A 22,602-nucleotide genomic window follows, 5' to 3' on the forward strand; every position below is an offset into this window, starting at 1 on the left:
GGAGCCAGAGCAAGATTTATGTGCCACTTATGTTCCGTTGAAATGTTTTGGGTGCATGCTGTCCCTTTGCAGAGAAATAAATTTTATTTTTGGTTTACCTTGGTTTGGGATTAGAATGAGTTAACTCATCTAGCATTATCTTGATTTATGTCAGCTCCATATATTTTTCTAAGTTCTATAAGCTTTGTTTACTGGTTTAAGATTCACCTAATTGGGTACATGATATTACTGAGTATTTTGTGGCATGTAAACGCTTGAGTCATATGCATCACAGTTCCTAAAGAATCATCCTTTGCCATTTTTATGCTTCCATTTTGCTGTTTAAACCTACTTAAACCTACTCAGTTTGAAAGAAGAACATGTGCTTGTTGCAGTCCTCGTGGCCCTTCTTTGGAAATGTCAAGTAACACTCGTTCATTTATTTCGCTGGTTTGATTCTGCTCTCCTTTACTCTGATGTGAATCAGGAACTGACCCCTTGGAGCCTGCCCCACAAAGGCAGAAATCCCATCAGATCGGTACCTGTTGAACCTGCATCATCAGCCTCGCTGCAAGGTGATAGAAACACCCCAAAGAAATGGGGATTATTTTATTAGTGGTTTTGTGGGTTATTCTGCATAGATTTTCTAAGAACTGTGTTAGCTTAATGAACAGAGGTTTCAAACTTCAGCTACCTGTTGCATTTTCACTTTTTCCTTCTTACAAACATTTGTAATGTGTCTGGTACACCTGTTCTCGCGTGTCTAAGTGATAATGCCTGCCTGTTCCCATGCTAGCCTAGCACGTATAACATCTAAGCGCATGTTTCTCCTGGGACCCGGTGCTGCACTTTAGTATGGGCATCTTTAAATCAGAACCCCCTCATTTACAGCTCCATGTTGGCTGCTAAGCAAAGAGGGCACCTTGACTTCAGATCTCACTGTACTGTCCTTGGTCTGCCAGATCCAGGATTGTTCTCATCTCAAACATGCTGCTGATGCATTTGCAGAAGGAGGACTATTATTTTTTGTGCTATTACAGAAGTACCCAGGAACTACTAGTTGTGTTTTAGGGCTTTGCTGTGCAAACTACTTCTGACCTTGTTCCAGAGGGACTACAGGCTTGCTCACTAATCTGGTATAGCGGAGAACTGAAGGACAACAGTGGGCAAAGGGGAGGGGTAACAGCTCTAGTCTCGGTTTGGTATCTTCTCTGATACAGCACAGCAGTCTTCCATGATTGCTGTAGAGCAGGTATTACTACGGAGTGTAGGTGGAACAATGGTCCTGGGTACGTGGGGACACATAGAGAGGAGGGAGAGGGCAGTTTCATTTAGCTTTTTGCTATGACTTGGAGCATGTTCAAGGTCCTGTGTAAAATAGCTTATGAATGAAGACATACAGAGTGATGATTTTCAGCACAAGTCAGAGCAGACAAAAACTGAGTTTAGCATGGATCCCAGGGATTAGTTGTTAATACCTTGCATCCTTTTAACAGTCCTGAACTGTATGCTACTGGCTTTGCTTCTAGCTAAGTGCTGTTTTCAGTGTATGAAGTAGGGCTGACTGGAAAATAAGAGCTTCCATTTCATGAAACATTTAGCATTTTAACTTCTTTGTTTTGTTTTGTTCCTATTCTAGAGGAAAACAGTCAGGTATTTACAGAGGGCAGGAAAGACTCCAGATGCTCTCACAAATAGTGTTTTTGCCACAAATTCTCAATAGACTCTCACACTAGAACAGCGTTTCTTTTGCTATGCCTGGTTTATGTGCCTTGGTATTCTGATCTCCATGTATTTTATAGCTTTTACTATTCCATCCTAATGGGATTCCCAGTGGGCAAATCAGTGTTGCATCCCATATTATGCTGACTGTGCCTTATTCTCTTTGGTTTGACTTGAGAGACATCCTAGCAAGCGTTAACAAAGTAACCTCACTCTCCACTCTTGCATCCCTGCAGGGTGTTGGCCAAAAGCCTGTTACATCCTAGAAAAACACTTTCTGGAAAAACTTCTGTCTTGTGTGCTGGTCAGAGGAGCCTGGCCACTTCTGCCTGGTGCCAGGAGGAACAAAAGTAGAGGCAGCTTTGAAAGGTGGTGTATGAGTAGGTAACCCTGCTTCAGCACAAGGTAATCCAGGTAGAAATTCACCCTGGTACAAGGTGGTACATTTGTCCCGGAGGCAGCTCCCTTTCAGTGGAGTACTGGAGTCTACTCAGATGAAAGAGCTCATTTGAGAGGTTTTTGTATATGCTAATACGACTTTCTCTGAGGAGCTTTCCATGCTCCTGTGATTTCCAGCCGTGTGTAGTGGGTTTTGCACTGTGTAATTTCGTAAATTGAAAACAGCTCTAAGGAGAGCACCTTTCCTCAACTTTCCTTGCATGTGAAATATCAGCCCTACCTTTCTGTGCAGCACAAAAGCTGAGCCTGGGCTTAAGTCTGCAACGCTGTAACCGCAAGAGTTTACAAGTGGGTAAAAAAGTATGAAACTTCAGTTTCGTTGGAGTGACCTTCGCAAGGAACTGTTGCCTGAGTGTCCGTAAGCCCGTAAATAAGGGGACTTGCTCGTTTAAAGTGTGTGGTTATAGGAACACCCTTGCTTCTAGGGACGCGCTCCTACTGGTGATTTAAGACAAGAGGTGTGTCCTCGTCCCAGCCACGTTGCAGGTCCCGTGGTTTCTGCCAGGCGGGGAGCCCCGGAAAGGCCGGATTCGGTGCCCCCTGCACGTGGTGCCTTCCATCGCTGGGAATATCCGCGTCGAGCCTGCCTTGCCCCGGAGAGCATCCCCGGCGGGGGAGCGGGGCCGGCCGCCTCCCACCCTTCCTCTCTGCCCGCCGGGAATCAGACAACTTCAGCACAGCGGAGCCGTGCAGGACGGCCGGACCGGGCTCTCCGCAGCGGCGGAGGGAGCTGCGGGGGAAAACGGCGAGAGTCTGCACCAGCGGAGCGGCGCGGCCGAGCCTGGCGGCAGCGGGAGGGGGGGTCCCGGCGGAGGCTCTCCGCCCCGGCGGGGGCTGTGCCGGCAGGGGGCAGGGCTGGGAGCCGGCCGCTCCCGTTTCTAGGGCTTGACGTCCTTCTAGCTGGCCCGACCCGCTTCCCGGCAAAGCCTGCCCTCCCCCAGCGGAGAAGTCCCGAGAAGTGCCGGCGGGGTCCCCCACCCTCCCCCGAGCGCGGCGATGGGCCGGGAAGTTTGGCGGCGAGAGGGGCCGGCGCCCCGCCGCTGAAAGCCGGCCGCTCCGGGGCCGGTCCCTTTTCCGAGGAGCGGGAGGGCGCCACAAAGTGAAATCCATGAGGATTCTCGGGCTTCTCCTGGAGAAAGGCTCGCATATGCTGCAGTGTCTCTGTGGAAGGCGCCTGAGATCCAGCCACAGCCCAGGTGGGGAGCGCGCGTCCTTGTCCCCGCCGCCCTCGCCTCCCCGCCCGGGCGCCGCTCGGCCCGGGCTGGCCCCGTTTCCTCGCCTTCCTCCCCGCGTCCGCCGGCGCCGCGCACAGGTGGCCGGGAGGGACCGCGCGCTGTCCGCGGTGCTGACCCCACCGCCCGTCCCCATCAACCCAGGATCCCGTCCTCCCCCTGCCCCCCTACTCGTGGCACCACCCCCAGCCCTCACCTACCTGAGTCCTCCACCCTACCTGTGTACCCCACCCCTACCCAGGTTCTACACCCCCTCACCGTGGATCTCTACACATGGCCCTCACTAGTGTCCCCCATCCCACCTGCAGCCCACAGTCATGCAGAATCCCCCTCCAGGTTCCTCTTCTTCATGCAAGTCTCCTGTATCTCCCATCCCACCTGGGATCCCCTACCATGGTCTCCGTTACTACCTGATCAGGAGATACATAGCCTTCCCCAGACTGCGTATGGCCCCACACAACTCTAGGGTTGGGCCCACAGTAAGAGCTGTCTGTGCCCTGTGTTTGTAGCAGCGATGTTGCCGTGTTTTTCTGGTGCAGGGTGTTATGTGAGTTCTTGAGTGAGGATGCCCCTAGAAGCAAAGGGAAATCCCTGGCTGCTCCTGATGGAGGTCCATGAGACTTCCAGCACCTCTCTTAGCTCCCAGTCTGTTGGGGAGGGAGCGTCGCTGGAGGCTGCACCAGGGTGGGGAGTGCAATGGGGTGAAGGGCTGAAGGATGTGCTTGATCTTAAGCTGTATCCAAGCACTTTTTGAAGAGGGGAATAAATGCGTGAGTGCCTTGGTTTGGTGTGGCACTACCCCTGAGTTTTAGGGTGATCTTGTTAAAGCTTTTTGAGTGGTCTCTCTGCGGTTTCTTTTGTTCTATATGTATTTCATGAGTCTGACTTTCTCTTTCTACAATATTGGATGAATGTCTATGGAAAGAAACCCTATGTTATGAAGATCTGCAGAAGTTACAGCACTAATCCTACAGTTTTGAGCTTGGCTGCGTTTTAGTTCCTCCTTGGCTTTTGACTAGATCTGCTTATTGAACCCTGACCATTGTAATCTCTGGGCACCAGATGCTTATAAGGATGTTTTTTTGAGTATTGCTTGCTAATGCTTTTGTTGTTTCCTTATGTGAGATCATGGTCCTAGAGGAGAAAAATTTCAATGCCTCCTGGTATTGTCCGTTGAAGAGAAAGGCTGTGCTTGAGGGAACACTGTTGCTGAGATAGCCATATTCCCTTTTGGCCTTGCTGAGGAGAATTTGTTAATGGTTATAGCTACCTGTTTATGCCTCAGTATCCCCTTTCCTGTCATGAGACTTATGCGTGCAAGTTGTTGTCTGTGACTGTTTAATGTCAATAGGGGATGTACTAGAAATCTTTGAGAGAGTAGGCTTGTCTCCCTTTAACATGTCTTCTGCCTTGCTTTGAGGAAAGATATGATCATATTAAATAGAACAAGTTGTGTCTGTGCTTGGAAACGTTACACACAGTCATTTTTTCAGTGAAAAACTATACTGGAGTTTTCTTCATGGTGCTGTGTGTGAATGTTTGTTTTGTGTCATTTAGAAACCTGGGGTAGAGTACAATAAACTTACTGGTAAAAATGGGGTGGTGCTCAGGCTATAAGGCATGCTAGACTGTAACTTTAGCGAACCAGAAGCTGATCATAGTGTTATAATAGTTGCCTTGCTGAGATGGTTTGGCTTTACTGGTGGATCCTGTGCTGAAGCATGCTTGATGTATGCGTGGGGACTGAATCTTTCCTTATCCCTCTTGCTCTGATGGAGTGATACTGAACATCGCGTAGTCTTTGTATTTTGTGATGTTGTGCTATAAGGAGAAAGTCCATGGGAATGACCTCCTATTGTTATCTCTAACTGACCTTGTTCTCCAGGTACTAGCCCCATGTTACCATGAGCTTGAGCACTCTAGATGTGGCCTATTGCTTTGAATCTGGCTGCTAAAATATGTTCCTTCTTGGCTGCATTTTTCCCTTTTCCAGTAAGGTTGGGCTTTACGTTCTTGAAAAACGTGTAATAAAAATAAAAGCTTACACCTATAAAGGGGTTGCTGTGGGCCAGGCCTGCTGGAGGAGAGATCTCCTTACTACTTTGAAAGGTAAGCGTGCCTCAGGAGATAGGCGTGTACTCCTGCAACAGCCCTAAAGGTGTAGCGCTGTGCCCAGTATGGCACTGTGGGCCTATGGCAGTCAAAGATGTAAACCAACAAAAAGTTTATAAATTACAGGAGAGGTAGGACCATGGAAACAGGGTCTACAACAGCAATAGAATGCTGTGAGCTACTTACATACCCTTGGTCCTCCAATCTGAAGAGTTATGCTGATGGTAGGTGGCTTACGCCAAACAATTTGGCACTTTGTGCACTTAAGTTGAATGACAGATTGACCAAGCCCTTTGCCCTCCTCCTATGCTTTCTTTAATGCAAACAAGTCATAAAGATGTAAGCACACGCTTAAAGTCAGATTCATACTCCTGTGCTGTGCTGACTCAGAGCCTTAAACCACTCCTGATTCTGACAGAAACTAATGCATGATACTTCAAAGAAAGACAGTGAAATACTGGAGATAGTTGCAGAGTACTGTGCAGCTCTGTTGTGATGCTAGCAAAAACATTAGCAAAGTCTTTGTTATTACAATGCTAAGACCTCCCACCTTTACTCTTAGTTAACTCTCGCCTTGTTTCCTTATGGTCCACTTCTGAGGTCTGCAGACACTTGTCTTACTCTGTGCAGGCGCCGGCTTCTTTGGTTGCTTGAGCAGCACCTTGCGAAATGGGGTTTAATGGGTCTCCAAGGCACCACAAAAGTGCAAGTAATTCATAGCAATACAAAGCAAGAGATTTATTCCTAGTCCTTTGTGTATTTTTTTGCAAGTATCTTAGCACAGCAATGTCCTGTATCATCTTTTTATCTTAGTTTTAGAATGTGTAAGTTGACTGATTGTATTGCATATGCAGAGATATTTCCCTTCTGGATGGTACAATTATAATTAATTTTGTTAAGTATTTTTTAGTTAATTTATTTTCTCTTCTAACACCTTTTTCCCCTTTGCTTGGGAGATGTGGTTTGCCAGTCCAGAATTTTTTTTTGCTTTTGACTTCCTAGTCAACATTATGACATAGATACACTGTTAAGTTCAAGGTAAATGTCAGATAATGATTGTAATGTTGATATAACTGTGAATCGAGTTGTAAAAACACATTTCAGATGACCTGTACCTGGTTTGCAGCCACTTCAATGCAAAAGGCCATGTACCTGTAGACTACATTAATAGCAGCATAGAGATTTCTGCTAGTGAGTGTTTCAGTTCCTTTCCATAAGGACGACTTGTTTGGCTGTATGAGTGCTTCTGTCTCATGTCTGTTCTGCCCTTGGCTCCTGTACAGACTCTCCTGTGGGATGCATTGTTGCTAAAACCAGAGATATTTTTCACATCATCATATCAACTCACAACAGCATTCAGCAGCAACGCATTTTCAGCTTTGTTTTCAGTAGTAAACACCAGTACAGTGGATTTTTGCCACCAGTAGCCTGGTGGTATCCAGAGACTGATCTATTCCTAAACATTCAGATAAGAGTACTTCTCAGCTTAAATCCCTCTTCTGCAAGCCAATGCCTTCAGTAGAAATTAAGCTCATATTGAAAGTAAGCCCTGGACTTGGCTTCCCTGGGACTCTCACACTGGTAAAATTTGGAGACGCTCCTGCAAATATGCTGATTGATACTGGCTTCATAGCAAATTAAAGCGATGTCTGGCACAGTAGGTCTTCGTATTTTTCTAGGCATCACAACCCTAAGTTTGATATTTGGGGCAATAGGAGCAAGCATTATGTCTAGGTAAGCAGAGTCCGATTGTGACTCTGCTATTAGCCTGTCTGTTGTTACTAGTACACATCTTTGCATTTGTCCTGAGACTGTTCAGCTCACTGTCATGCACGTGCAAGACATGTAATCTTCAGATGTAAATGGAATCACACACACAAGAGGTACAATTGCATAGTCAAGATTAGCATTTGGCTCATGAGCAGAACAGGCATTCTTTGTTTCTTGTGCAGTGATCTGTGCATTCATGTACACTTTACTTACATACACTAGTTCTGTAAAATCTTCCTGCTGCTGTTTCTTCAAGTAGACAGGGGGTTATAGTGTATAGCAAATACTGTGCAGTCAGCTTCAAATTAGTGGGGGCAATAGCTCTGTGTACGTAAATGACAGATAGTAAACCTTGCAATTCCTTGCTGAGTTTAGGGAGCTCTGAGAGCCCTTCTGGTCCGTGGCAGTTCAGAGTGTGGTACGTGCATTGCTGGTGGGAGATAGGAAAGGTGGCTTAATGCTACAGAACTGGAGACGGGAGTGGGTTGCAAGGCTGAGAAGTGGTGGTGTTGCACTGGGGGCCATCAGCACTTTTTTCTTCCTGAACCAGGTCCCTAGCCTGCCATTCTCTGCCACTGTTCCAGAGTGTGTCAGTGTTCTTGCATATGTTTTGCTCAGGCTCCCTCTTTGTGTTGTATGTCTTCGGAAAAGTAACACCTGCTGACCAGTGGAAATTAAGTACCTGTGCTGTTCTAGGATAATGCCTATTATTGACACTTATATGCTAGTGGAAAGAATGCTATTGTCTGATTTAGTTTAATTCACCTGGGAAATGAATTAAGCAAAACTCTGAAAAATCTTTTTTATTTTGTAATAGGAGCACTCCTCTAGAGTATTACTCAAGAATAGCTATAGCATTTTAAATCCACACCTTCATTTATTCTGAAGTAACCCTCTCATGTAGACACATGCTAAACATCTCTCCTGGAAGCCCATAGTGCTTGTGCATCTTTGTAAAAAAAGATCTATTTTGGCTGAAATAGAAATGATGGATTTGATAGGGTTTTTATTTGGTGAAAGTGCTCTATCATACAGAAGTTCAGCAATATAGATTATAATGAACTTAAAGTTATAGGTGTATAACTCTTTTAAGTGCTCACAGGCAGTTCTGTGTAGTTATGCAAAGGAAAGCCTTTGATATTATGCAGGATTTTATTGTTTGGTTTGCGATAAAATATTTCATAAATTTTCAAAAGCAAATGCAGGTCCAGGGACTCCCCGGGTGTAACGTGCTTTGGCAATGCATGGTTGTCAGCCAGATGTCTGGGTGTGCAGAGCTGGGCGTCTGGAATTGCTGGATTTTTACCCAGTCTTCTGAGTCTTTAAACTTGTCTGGGTCCTACCAAAGCATCACTGATACCCAATCGTATTTGTGAAGCACTTTACTTTCAGTGAATGTGACCAAATTCAGGTAAAATAAGCTTAATCTGAATTTTCTTAAGTAGCTGTAATCGGGATGATGGACAGTCCTCCGAAGCAGAGGTTGGCTGGTTTACGGCACTTCTCACCTGGAGGTTTACATGGTTTTGCAAAGGAATAAACTTTAACTTCCTTCACTTCCCAGACTAAACCAAGGAAAAAGGAAGATTTTGTCTCAGTTTAAACACCATGTGCAATTGTGACACTTTATAAACTGTAAGTCTGAGTGGGAAATGTTAACCAAGAATTTAATGAAAGATTTTTCCAGCTTTTCCATTGGTTTTCCTGAATACATAAAATATTGTCTTCTGTGTTATTGTTTCCTCAATGGAAGAGTGATAAAAGAATCCAGGTTCATAAGCAGATATTTAAAGCTGATGACTTTCAGAGCAAATGCTTTCAGCTTAAGAGCTGTGTGAAGATCGTTAGGTCACCAAGGAGTATTTCCGGAGGTAGGTCTCAGTTCAGCGAACCATTTAAGTGCATGTTTAACTCTATGCGTGCGCCTATTCCCCTTGTAAGAAGATTATGTGCTTGAGTACTTACCAGAATCATTGTTTTAGATGAGTGGCTTTCAACCTTTTTTAACATGTATTGTCCCTAAAATTCTTCCTGTTTTCCCTGCCCAACGGATCATTGACCGTAGGCTTGTTTTCTATTTCCAGTAGACTCCTCCGGAGCTATTCACAGTCACCAGTTCCAAGTTGAAAAGCCCTGTTCATTAAAGAAACTCAAATCCTACTGCTTTGTGAGAACGATCTACTTTTGGCTTACTGAACTTTGTCTCCAAACCAGTCCGCTTCTCTCCCCACAGTCCTTTCTGCTGCTTTCCAGAAGTAACCTGTTCCTTTTTTACCAAACTGGTGCTACTTGTAAACATTTTAAGCCAGGTGGTACAGCTATCGTTGAAAGTTCAGCAGGCTGTGAAAGCTAGATGAGATTGCTTATGTGGTGGTAGTACACAAAGCTTTCAATTGTATGAATAGATGTTTGCTTAAAAGACCTTTAAATAGATTCTTCCCCTTGGAGGAAAAGAGATGTGTAAAGTTGAATAATAAAAATAGCGTTTCTTCCCATAGCCTGAAATGGCATGGAAGGAGGTAATCGTGTTTTGTACGGCAAAGCATTTTTCTAAATGGCATGTTTATGCCTTTCTAGTATTGTGGCTGCGATTGGCTGCCGGGCCTATTTGCATGCGCTAAATTGCAGTCCTGGAGATCTGTGAAAACAACCCAGCAAAGCCAATCTCAGCTGGGTGCATGGAAGCTGCTGCTAATTTTGTGATGAGCCACCCACAGGCCCAGCGTGAGTCATTATCATTGTTTTGTTTCCCAGAAGTCGGCACCAAACGCATCCAGGATCCGAAGTGTGGATTATCTCTGGAGTTGTATTTATTCCCTCGTAGCTTTGTTTGTTCCAGATAAGAGGAAAGAATAGGAAAAAAAAATCTGTTCTCAAAACCATAAAATAATTAATTGTTTCCTTATTAGTGTCCTCTTCCTGCTTTAATGTGCATTCACAGCCATTTGTTCACATGAAAACTCACTTGTGTGTAGCCTGGCAATTGCGCTGCTCAGTCCTAATCAGCTTGCTTTGTGTCCCTGAGGGGATGGGTGGGCAACAGTAAGTACAGTGAGATGAAGGGACTTGTCTGAAGTCATTTCTTGGCTCTGGCAGAGCTGAGATGGGGAGTTTCTGCTCTCTGTTCTTCTCTGTGTCCTGCTAGTTTCTCAGCGAGTCTTTTTATAAAGCCACAGCTGTGAACGGGACCAGCTGGGGCATGCATTTGCTGTAGGTCAGGAGTCTTTCATCTGAGAAATTCACTGGCCTTATCCCTGGGGTTGTAGGCCTGATACCCACTTGGTGAGGTCGCTGGTCCTCCTGGAGACGGGACAAGGGGTTGAGAGAACAAGAAAATCCCCTGCCCTGTGCTGGGATTGTGACAAATGTAGTCAATTTGGTCCTAGTTTTTAGCCTGTCTTCTAAGGTGTTGTCTGAAACAGACTTTTTTGGTGTGCCGGTGACCGTGCAAGTGTACCTGCAGGGAACGCGGGCAGGATGCAAAGGAAATGCTTTGTCCGTCAGGAGAAACGTCCAGGAGCATGAAAATGGGGGTGTGTGGGGCATATAGAAGCATGGAGAAGTGTTTTAAATGCAAAACTTGGACACACAGTGGGTGGAGAAGACATGGACAGTTTGGGAGGGCTCCGTGAGCATGGGGGTGGAATAAGGCGCTGAGAGCACAGAAGAGGGATAGAGAAGGGGGGCTTTTAATGAAACTGGCTTAAAAAATGTAGCTAGGCATACTGTGCTTTCTTTGGGGATAAAAGTACCTAACACCGTGCTCCCTGCTCTGCCTTAGTCTAGTGACTTTTCAGGATGGGGAAGTCTGCTGGGAGGACCCCAGTTATGCGAGGAGGGAGGGACAGACCATGGCAGTCTTCCGTATGGGGCTTGGAGTGGAGCTGGACATACTTAAACAGAGCATTCAACCTGGAAAAGCACAAGGATCAAAAGTGCCCGTGACACTCCCACAGCGACAATACTCAAATGTCTCTATGATGTTGGTGCATACAAATGCCCACCAGAAAGGTATTGCCAAGTCCTCCCTGCTGCACATTCCTTCTCAAGTTCTGGATTTCCTCTTTTGTCGAAATATGAAATAAAACCCAACCAAACAAAATAGTAACGATTATACTGCTGGGCAGTATAATGCTGCCCTGAGACCGGGCAGCCAACAGCTACTGTTTTTCTGAGTTCCTGTAACTTACTGTTGCCATTGCTTATCCTTTTCCGTGGTGTTTTTTTGGTGGGGGAGACAGTGGCTTTTCATTTTATGTGTGGATAGCCCTGACACAAGGGGCTCTGGTCTCTTGCAGGAGCATACCTTGGCCTTTTATAAACAAAATCACGTAGCAGTCAGAGCGTCTTTAAGTGCGTCTGACCCTATGTGGAATCGCAGCAGTGAAATTCAAGCACAGACCCTGCAGTCTGGGGACACCTTCCGCTGTCTCAGTGCACGGTGTTCCCTTGCTCCCAACAATGTGTGCCCAGGCCCTTTACTTACCTGCTTCTTGAGTTTAGAAAGAGCTTAGGGGTATTCCAGGTGGTGTATTGGTGAGGCTGGAGGGACTCTGAGGTGTTGCTTTTGAAAGGCTGATTTCCCCAGGTATTTTTGTTCTGGGCAAGTACAGTATAATCTTTGTAAACACTCGGTTGGTTGATCAGACAAATATGTATATAAATGTTCACATATGTCTCAACATACTGAGGCTGTGCTCAGGTGTTTCTCTCTAATAACTGGGATTTACCTTTTATGGACGAGACAAACTCTTTTTGCTTTTCCTCTGTTTCTGCATTTGCTGGAGTTTCTGTGGCGTGAATCCTTTACTGTTCTCACCCTTAACCTGAAGAGAGAGTTCTAGGGATATAATTCATGTCTCCCGGCCACTTGGAGGCTGCTCAGCAAGTGAAATGCCCTTTCTCTGCCTCCACCTTGCCTGGTAAATAGCTGACACACATCTTACAACATCTTGCTGGAGATCTGTTACTGCCCTGCAGCTCATTCACAGTACCTCGGCCGAGAAGGTGCCGTGCCTTTGTTTTTTAGGTTTGGTTTGGGGCTTTTTTTTGAGGTTAGAAAAGGTGAATTAGAACAATCAAATTTCTGCCAGTGGTATGTGAAGCATGAGTAAGCAGGGCGGTTAAGTGGGAGTGTGTCCTTTTCTGAGGAAACACTTTAGGGAATGAATTTTGCACTTTGCCGTTCCTGGCAAGTGGAGGGTCTCGCTGAGAGCGCTCCCGTGAGAGCCTCCCTCCTGCCCACCCGCAGCCCCTGCCCTTTGGGTCGACACTTCTCTGTCTAACACGCTGGCTGGCAAGGCAAGCTGTCCCCTCAGCGAGGGAGGGATGCGCCAACCTCCCAGAGAAGGTCAAGAAACACGGTTTCTGTATGATAGTCTGCTAAATATAAAAATAGTCAAAACAGAGGCTTTTTTTTTTTTTGTTAATAGTGGGAAAAAAACCACACCAAACTGGAAGAAGGATCCAGACAGGCACACTGCTTTGTGGAATAGCCAAGGGTGTCTCCTGGGGACTGTGCTAGGGGCTGTACCGGCCCAAGGTGGTCCCTGCACTGTGGGGAGAGCTCATTGCCTACGTACATACATGTCCACTGAGGAAAAAGGGTTTTAATATCAAAATCTTATTTTGGCAAGAGTCGGGAGAGAGAAATGCTAACCCCTGAAGTGTGCTGGAAAGGCAGGTGTGGGTTTGACTCCCACCCAGAGCAGGGAGGAAGGGTTGGTGGCATCCACCTTGCTCAACCTGGAGGCATCGCTTCTCTTTCTCTCCTGTGCCCCTGCTGCCTCAGATGAGCTCCAAACTCAGTGCAAGCCTCCACACCACCAAGCTTTCCCTGCTGCTTCGTTGCTCCCAGGCTGCAGAAGGAGAGGACAGCACAGTGCTGGGGAGGAGAGAAAGGCATTTCATCTCTATTATTTATGGGAACGCTCATTTGGCTGGTAAAACACTGCTGGGATTAAACGTTAGGGAGGAAAGATGTGCTTGCTACTGAGTGAGCACATGTTGCCCCACTAACTGCCAAGGGACAATCTTCTGTTTTAGCACTTGTATAATCTCACTTTAAGCCTTGAGACCAGGAGCCAGTGTGTCTTACTCCCTATTTCAGCTTCACTTTATCCGTAGCACTGTTGTGTTATAGATCCAGATTTTTTTTAGGGTTTAATATAGAGTGGAGATTTTTTTTAGGGTTTAATATAGAGTGGAGAACATTATTTGGCAAAAAAGAAGCCTCTCTGAAAAAAGTCACCAAAAAGAAAAGACGTATGGAGGCAGTATCAATTCACAGAAGAATATGGGAGTAATTAAACTGGGCCAGAATAAAGTGTCCATCTATCCCAGTAGTCTTTCTCTATCTGCATTAAAACAGATAGAGAAGAGTAATAAAATAGCAATATGATGTGTCCCCAAATGCTCTCCCAGCTGAGTAAAACATGGTTCAATGTACTTAGAAATTCTCAGTGGATTTCTCTTCCATGCACTTGGCCAGACTACCCTTGAGTTCACATTTTTAGCGTGATAGTGTCCTGTGGACAGGTTTTCCCCAGACTTGTTGCATGAAGCAGCCCCTCCTTTCCTTTTTTTTGAACGTGGTTTCTGCTAGCTTGGGTCGATGCTTTCCTGAGACCTCGTACTGAACGAGCTAGTGAGTAACAGTTCCTATTCTCCTCTCATGCTACTTGTGATTTCATGGACCCCAAGAGTATCCCTGCTAAGCTGTCTCTCTTACAGTCTGAAGAGTCTTTGATCTGCTTTGTTGCCTTTCTCTAAATCATTCCCAGTTCTAGTAAGTGCTTGTTGCAATGAGAGGAGCACAACAGCACAAACTAGAACTTGAACATTGCTGGGATAAATGGGAAAAATGAATTGAAACCTTCACATGTGCTTCTTTCTAATTTATTTTTGCCCTTAAATGATCTTCTGATTCTTGTGCATGGAAGGGAAATACTCCTGGGTTTACTGGTGGCTCAGGTTTGTCGTTCATGTTCTTCCCTGTGATTTCTCCCCTCTCTGTGGCTGCCAGCTTCATTCCCTGCTCTCCAGTAGAGGCTGAACTAGATCTGAAGGGGAAAGTGGTTGCATTGTCAAACAGCCTATCTCTGAATTATGCTTCCATCAAAAAGCTCAAGTAGACATCTCACACAAAAGTTTGCCATGGAGGAGAAATGAATCCTAGATAAATCCAAGTCCCCATGATTGATTAAGTTCAGTGTGTCCTCCAGAATGAGAAGTCCCTTTTTGAAGAGCAGGAGGACCTGGGCCAGATTGTCCTTCTTGGCATGCCATGTGCAGTGTCACTCCCTGTCCTCACCTGGCAGTGCCTGCTGACAAAAGCAGCTCTTCCATTCGTTTCCTGGGGCCATAGACGTGCATCTCACTCCTTCATTCCTTCTCTTGCCTCAAGCACCAAGAAAGACTAGGAAAGACATTTATTCGCTTTGCTTTCATTTACAAAGGGCTGGGTGGGACCCTGCTCCCATCCCCAGGGGCTCACAAACAGTAGTATCAGTTGCTCTGGAGAGATGGTAGTTGTCATGTGGTGTGTAGAAAGGAGAGCAGGCTGGTGAATAGGCTATTCTGGCCAAACAATGAGTTGAGTTTCTGTAGCTGTCAGTCCCTACAAGCCTGTGATTAAACTGGTATCACAAGTTGCGTGTGGACACAGCTTCAGTCAGCCGTTTAGCCACATCAGGAGATGAGGACGGCCGTGCCGAAAGCTCTGTGTGTGACAAAGCGTGGAGGATCCCCTTGATGCAGTTTTATCTTTTGGATGCTTTGAATTCCATTCTGCCTGATGAGCTGTGCTGGCGGCCGGCTATCCATGGACCAGAGCAAGACTTGGGGAGCCGGTTCCATGCTGATGCGAGATGGTGGGGCGAGGAGCGAGATGCTGCCCCTCCTGTGCAGATCTCTGCGGCTCACCTGGACTTGCCCCGCAGCCAGAGCAGAGGAACCAGAATAGCCAGGGTACAACTGATCTCCTTTGTAGTACAAATCTCCTGCATGGCGAGATGAGCTGCAGCTCAAACCCCATTGATTGTATGGACAAGATCTCCACCGAGCGTAGGGGAAGCCAAGGGGAGCTGCTCAGTCTGACATTTAGGCTGTGGGTGTCTGCACGTAACTCCACCCTGGGTGCCACCACACCTGCTTCTGCCTTGTGGCCCTGTCTGTACGATGGCGATGACACTGCCCTCTTTGCAAGGTGGCTGTGGGACTAACCGAGGACCTGTACGTTCCACTGAAGAACTGTAAGTTTCAAAGTAGTTTAATGGAGGGCGGAACCGGGGGAATGGGTTAGGTATTTAGCGGAAGATGCACCGTGAGAATTTTAGAGTACAGATTGCTCATTTGTGCTTTTAGAGGCATTTGAGACTCCCAGCCATTCAGTGAGCTGCCATTAAAAGCCCATGCATTATAAATTTCTCACATAAAAGTATTTAAGGTTCAGTAGGAGTGACGTTTGCCAGGGAGAATATGTTGGCTGCCTGTTAAGAGAAACAGATGCCGGCAATTGCTTTTGAAGGGTTAAGTGTGACCTGTAAGCCAAGGCCTGCAGGGTTAGCAAGGGGCCAGCCAGCAGCTGGGATAGCGCAGTGACCGACATGTGGATAACAAATGCCCTGTCCTTCCATCCCTCCAGAGAGAGCCTTGCTCAGTGAAGGTTTCTAACACTGAATCAGCAACAGCACTGATTTCTTACAGCTTCTGCCCACTGAATGTTAATGGAGACGTCTCAGGAGGTAGATTTCAGAGAAAACAGGCTTTTCTCTGTTGTTTGGGGCTTGCTTATCCTCTCTACATCACCTGCAGCAGCGTCCTAACGCATAGGCAAAGTGGGCTGTGACCTCAATCAGCTAGTTAATTTTAAGCCCGTGCTTAAGTGATTTGCTAAAACTGTGCTTATTCAGAGAAGGAAAGCAGACTGTATGTTCATTGCTCAAGCTAGGTGAATTATAACATGGAAGTGATTTTAATGATGAAAGGGTAAATTATGCTTTGAAACAATTATTTAAATTTCCATAAAGAATATTAGTAGCAGTCAGGATGTCAGATGGTAGATAGTCATGTTTATACTTTGATAACAGCCTCTTCAAAGTTACTTGAAACACTCTATTGTGCATTTACATTTTTATCTCTGTATTTTTGAAGATGAGAGGAGCTCATTAAACCAAAGTCTTTTTTATGGCTTGTGTCAATAGAAAATGTTCTTTTAAATGTTCAGAAGGAATTGGTTACAGAAGCGTGGGAAAGATAGGGAAGAGACTGTTTTCCTTTTGTGTTCAGTATATTCTTCGTCCTTTTGCTTTTTGATGACTAAACTGTTCTGTATTTGCAATTGAAAACTGTTGATTGGAAACTCTTGCGGGAGTAACACAAATGGGGCTTGATTTTGAAAAGTTCGTGATTGTTTGCCTAATTTGTGTGTGCAATTAGTGTGATTGCAATTGGAAGTGTCCATCTGAGAACAGACTTTTGAAGATTTCTCTCTTTTTCTGATCTGTTTTCTCTCTCTTCTTCTTAAGGTGCCAGCTTCTATGATGTCTAAATATTACCCGTGGAAGTTTAATTTGGTAATATGTTTATTGATCTCCTTTCATCTCTTACCTCTCCACGTTCAGATGTTTGTTAAAAGACTGAGGATGATTATTCCCTTCTGCTTCCTTCTCAAGTCCACTTGACTCAACGTAAGAGAGGTTCTTTCATCTAAGTGGTTGATCTTGCAATTTAGAGAGTCAGATCCCACTGGGGTCTCTGTAGATTCTTAAACGGCCATAGTAATATTTAAGCAGGTTTCAGGCACGCATAAAGGATTATGGCTGTCATCTGTCAAGTCTCTTGCTCCCTTCTGAAAAGACCTGTGCTTACAGGGGACATTTATTCGTGACAAGTTGGGATTTTTCTGTTCTGTTTTGCTTTAAATATGTGATGAATTAAAAAGGTAAGATAGATGAGTCTCTAGAGTATTCTCTTCAGGGAGTCTGAGAAACCTGGTTCACATTAGGGATTTGCAGAGCACATTCAATCTTTGAGCTGACTTAGAGGTTGTTCTTGTAGGAGCATGGTACCAAGGCTGCAGTTCCTCAGTGGCTTCATTGATGTATAAGAGAAGGGGACGGGCCTGTGCTCCCATCATCTGTAGGCATATACTCTTATTCCCTCCCTATGCTGATGCTAGCGCTGGGTGGTAAGCCAGAGCAGAAAACTAACCTTTTTTTTCTTAATTGTTTTTTGTAAGGTTAATTTTCCATCAAATCAGCCTTACCTGAGTTATCATGTGGCCACACAAGCGCTGTTGGGAAGGAAGCAGCAGTAAAGGTGTAGCGACACGGGGGGAGAGGAATGGGTGGAATTGCCCCTGTTAGCAGCTACACACCTTATCTAGGTTTGAAGCCCCCGTCCAGGTGACATTCACATCCTGTTTGTTGCTCCTGAAATTTTCTCCATCCCAAGCTACGACTAAGTGAAATCTAAAGATTGGATGTCCCCCCCGTTTTGGGATGTGACTCAGACCTATAGTTGCAGAGGTGAGAGAGTCATGACAGGGCTGCAGAAGACAAATATCCCCTGGATCATTAATCACGGGATGGAGAGCACACTGGCTGGTTGCTTATTGGCTGTGGTCTTTCATTAAGAGTAAACTCAATTTTCCCAGCATCGACAGCTGCCTGCTGGAGGGGGCGTGCTATGTGGCAGGCACCGAACTGCCGAAAGCAAACACCCAGGTATAGCCATATGTCAAGAATGATACAAGCACTCTATTTCCTTCTTTTCTTTGGTGCTCCCTCTCCTTGTTGAGAAGAAACAACTTCTAGGGATGAGACATTAAGTATGCCAATCCTGGCCTGTCTGCTAGCTAGGAAACGCTGGGATGTCAATGTACTTTAAGTGGGGAAGCCGATTCTTGTTTGTCTGTGCTCATTTCTGGCCTGGCTTGGGACTGATTTGATTATAGAAACATAGTACTATAGCCAAAAAGTCCCCCCAGCCAAACAAAACCTTTGTTTTCTTCCTGCCCAGTCCTTCTGATCCTTCCCAAAGCACAAGCGTTTATTGTGCTGCGAGGGAGGACTTTGGAAAGAAACAAGCAGAGCATGTTTTGCCAGGGAGCGTTGTTTTCTGCTGGCCCCGGCACCGCTCTTCCCCCTGCCCCGTCCAACCAAGCACCCTCTCCATCAGCACAGCTCACTCGAGCATCTTCCCTCCTTGTTCTGAGAGCTGCTCCGGCCCCTTCCAAACGTGTAATTATAAACATGAAAAAATAAACTTGTTTTTATTCAGCACCTGATAAAATGTTGACTCGGGCATTTTCATTTTGCCTTGGAAATGCAAGTTCTCACGCATTCAGAGTGCTCACCAGCACGCCGTCTGAATCTTAAAAGGAGCTGTGTCTGCCCACTGGAAAGGCAAAATGGTTACAAATGCGAAAGGCCACATGGAGGCTTTCGTAAGTAACTTCATTTGTCCACGTGATGAAGCAAAACAAGGTCACTTACCTGTCTCTGCACTTATCTTTGCAATGTAGTTATCTCAGTAAGACCCTGACCTGCACCTAACAGTGGGCTGTGAAGATTTTTTCTTTATATATTTATCTATTTCTGATAGTCAGGTGTCTGGAGGATTTACTTAAGCCAAACCTGAACATAACCTGTGGGGCTTCATATAGGACTGCCCACATGCAGCTGCATGACCTTTTGATGCACCGGGAATCAGGTTAAATACACAGGAAGGAATGGGAGGATTGAACCAGGCCACCCTAGCAACTAGGAGCTCTCTGGCCACCTGGGTTGCAGGTTCAGCCTGGTGTTTGAGACAAATAGTGGAGCAAAGACACCTGATCAGGTTAAGGATGGCCCTTGTGAACAGTGTGATGACATCCTGTTCCTAAAATAAAGATGTTTCTGTGCTGTGTCAGGAGATCGCGGTATACAGGCTAGAAGCAAGGTACTTACTGAAAGGCATAAATCTTTCTAGCCAGCTTCAATTGGGTTATTTTTAAGCTCAGGGCAGGTGGTGCTACGAATCCCGTCCCATTAAGGGCTGGGGGAGCGTCAGCCAGCAAGATGGGCTCTCTGGAGCACAAGTCCCCTCTTCGTCCTGCCCACATGCCCTGTGCCATGCAAAGGAAGTCCATGGGCTGTGACGAGAAACCGTGCCCTGTCTCTGCCAGGCTTCGTGAGGGAGGGCTTGAAAATCCTCCCAGTAAGCTGAGTAGGTACAACATGTTGTTTGATTTTGTTTTAGAATTAATTCATTAGAAGGTATCTTATTGTATGCCTCTAGAGCAGCCAGTTGTAGGATAAATATTTATATAGAACAGGTGCTGAGTTAAGAAAAGATGCAACAGATGTACAAATATATTTTTTTGCCCTTGCTTCTACCTGAAGGTCCCTGAGGACTTGACTCAATGATCCTTATGGGTCTCTTCTAACTCAAAATATTCTATGATTCTATGACTTTGCTGGAATCAATTATTTCTTGTACCCCTCGTGGACGTGAGGCTTTTGTATGTTTTTATATAGTTCAGGAAACAAATGCATCCATTTGGCAAAAAACCAAGTCCATACCTGCTTCTCCTCCATCTCGCACCCAACCTGTGCCCAAACCCAGCACCTCCTGGCAGCTTTTCACAGGAATATTCTGAACTGAACCCAAATTGGTGGCTAGTCCCTCTTTCTCCAAGCATTTACACTTGCATCAAATGCTGATGTAGCTGAGTAAACAGGACCCCTCACGGGAAGGGCTGTAACATCTCTGAACATGAGCCAAAATCCTTTAATCATAAAGAGATAATCCACGAAGTAATTTGAGCCCAGCAGTCTGCAGGGCATGGGGGATGCTTTCTGGCTTTGCTCCCAAAGATTCAAAAAGTTCTCTAGAAAGGAGAACTAGAGTTTCTAGAAGGAAACAGATGGGAGAGACAGTAGAAGATGACATTTGGATTTAAGGTTTTGTTTTTTCCCGTGATAATGTAACTTGCTAAGTAAAAGAAAAAAATTGAAAAAAAAAATCTTGCTTTGTTCCTTTTTAGTCTATAGGGGAAAAGTTGACATTTCTTATAGACAGAAGGACCTTTCCACAGGATATTTCCTACATCTAATTCTCCTCTGACAAAATCTGGGTGCATTTTACTAAATGTTGAAGGATGTGGAAGCAGTGGTGCTTTACAAATCACACTCGGTCATGAAGTGGCAGGTGTGTGGGGTGAGCTCTCTGCAGCTGTGTCATAAGGCCGTTGGCATTAGCAGAAATGCCTCCCCAGCTCGGGCCAGGGAGGATATGTTTTGGAAGGGCAGGAGTCCAGGGTATCCGTCCTGCAGTACAGCCAGGTTAATGGCATGCAGGTGATCTGTCACTGTGGCTCGTGCAATATGGATCTGTGATAAATCTGTTGCTTTGGCCTGTTGATCAAACACAAGGGTTTTCTCCTTGTTCCGTGAAGTTGGATGACAGCGTGTGAGCCAGCAGCAGGTGAGAAGTCCCTGGTCTCTCTGTAGATATCCCAGGTGGTCATTTGGGCCTGTCCTACACAGCAGTTCAAAGGAGGTTTCTGCCTTTTCCAGAGTCTAGCAGGAAATTTGCAGGCAGCCTTGCAGGGAAACTAGACAGCTGTGTCCTTTGAATGGCGTACAGGGCAGAGGAGAAGGTTGTCAGTACCCCAGTAGCAGGATGTTTGTCAGACCTACAGTACTTGTCAACCATCTGGAGACCCTTAAACCACCCACAAGAGGCTGATAATGGGAGGAGGGATAGAGACTTGGCAGTATGGTCAGGTAGGGCCTCCCTTGGCACTGAGCGTTGCTGCAGCCCCGTTAGGAGAGCAGGGCACGTTTGTCAGCAGGGACCTAAGGGCTACCTGGGAGTAATAATTCAGCTTGGTTGCAAGAGAGTCCTTGCTGTTCCCTCCCTCTGTCAGAGGGGTGGAGGCAGTTGTGGTGGTCGTACCCCTCTGTTGAAGGCTTTTTCTATTATGCTGCTTTGGGTGATCTTAGGTCAGCGGTGACAGGCTCCTGGGAGGCTCTGTCCCTGACACCTAACCAGCCCCTCGTGGTGCAGAGCTGGGACCTCCAGCCTAGGACTCTGCGTCACCTCTGTCCCCTTCTTGGGTGAGTCACCTTTGTGAGTGACGTCTCACGAGGATGCTGGCTCCTGGAGTGTCCATTAGCAATCACTGGACTCATTCCTCTCCCCATCTTTCTTGTAGTGGTAGTCTTTTTTTTTTTTTCCCTTAAGGATGTTTGCACTGGATTTGGGGACGTGCAGAGCAAAGACTTGCATAATTTGCTTTAATAATCTAGCTAGGTCCAGCAGCAATAGCAGTGCTGACATGTTCATCACATAAGCACATACCCAGAGCAGCCAGTGTGCTGGTATAAGCGTTTTGGTTTTTCTGCTGTTTTAATTATCCAGGATAAATAGATTATACTTAGATGTGCCTACCAATAGCTCAAATACATCTTCAGTCCAGTTCAGTAACACTTCGCCTCTGACCCACCCTCCACGGGACGATCATGTTAAACTTACATCCCGTAAGAAGCACAAGGATTACTCTTGTCGTGGACCATAGTTAGTGTTCTTCCAGTTAATGTGATCATCCCCAGAACAGAAAAATTTTGAGCAAAGAGCTATTCTCAGCCAAGCCCCTGACATTCCCAGCTTCTATCACTTGAAGGGAATGTCAGGTATTTTCATTTCTTTGACAGAAAAGTGTGACTGAATTCTTTTCTAAAAAATATTCTTAACTTTGTGGCTACTATTTCTTCTGTACCGGATTTCAATTTTTATTCTTGAAACTAGCAAAGGATACACATCCAAATCTGCTAGATATTTTTTCAAACTATAACCTAGTTTAGATGCATGTATGCGCCATTTATTTTAATGATAACCTGCATCAAGCTTGAAAATTAATGATACAGACAGAGAGCTATTCCTGGAGGCATCCCTAGCTTTAAAACACCAGCCAATGTTTCTGTCTTTTATTTACTTATTTTTTGCCTGTACTGTAATATTCATAGAGTGAAGCAAAATAAGGAACTGTAAAGAGCATTTTTATGTAATTTGTGATACATGTTAAAGTGCTCTGCATGCTTATCTGAATGACTCAGTTGTGCAAAATTCTGTGTTCTTTCTGCTTTTTCTGACATTGTGCAAATATCTGCATAATCGGTGTAGGGAACCAAAGGAAGTACAACATGGGGAGCAGAGATGCAGATGGGGAATATCTGCTGTGAATTCCTGTGATGGTCAGGAAAGAGGAGCCCATCAGGCCAGTTTTGAAGAACGTCCTGTCAGAGCCAGACTGAACTTGAATGTGTCCTGGTACACT

The 22,602-nt window shown here is 45.6% G+C and overlaps 1 protein-coding gene across 3 annotated transcripts in view; it reads left to right on the plus strand.

Moving 5' to 3' along the window:
• The window catches only part of FGF12 (fibroblast growth factor 12), a 248,594-nt gene that overhangs the window by 97,984 nt on the left and 128,008 nt on the right, over positions 1–22,602 (plus strand). Inside the window, exon 1 of one of the 3 annotated variants that reach the window (XM_074591102.1) lies at positions 2,982–3,356. The exons of the other annotated variants lie outside the window; for them this stretch is intronic. Coding sequence (XP_074447203.1) covers positions 3,269–3,356 — 88 coding nt within the window. The 5' untranslated portion in view covers positions 2,982–3,268. Of the gene's footprint in view, positions 1–2,981; positions 3,357–22,602 lie in introns of those variants that run through there. 3 annotated transcript variants of the gene reach the window in all.

Source organism: Larus michahellis, chromosome 6 (genome assembly GCF_964199755.1).
Source record: "Larus michahellis chromosome 6, bLarMic1.1, whole genome shotgun sequence".
In the NCBI taxonomy this organism is placed as follows: domain Eukaryota; kingdom Metazoa; phylum Chordata; class Aves; order Charadriiformes; family Laridae; genus Larus; species Larus michahellis.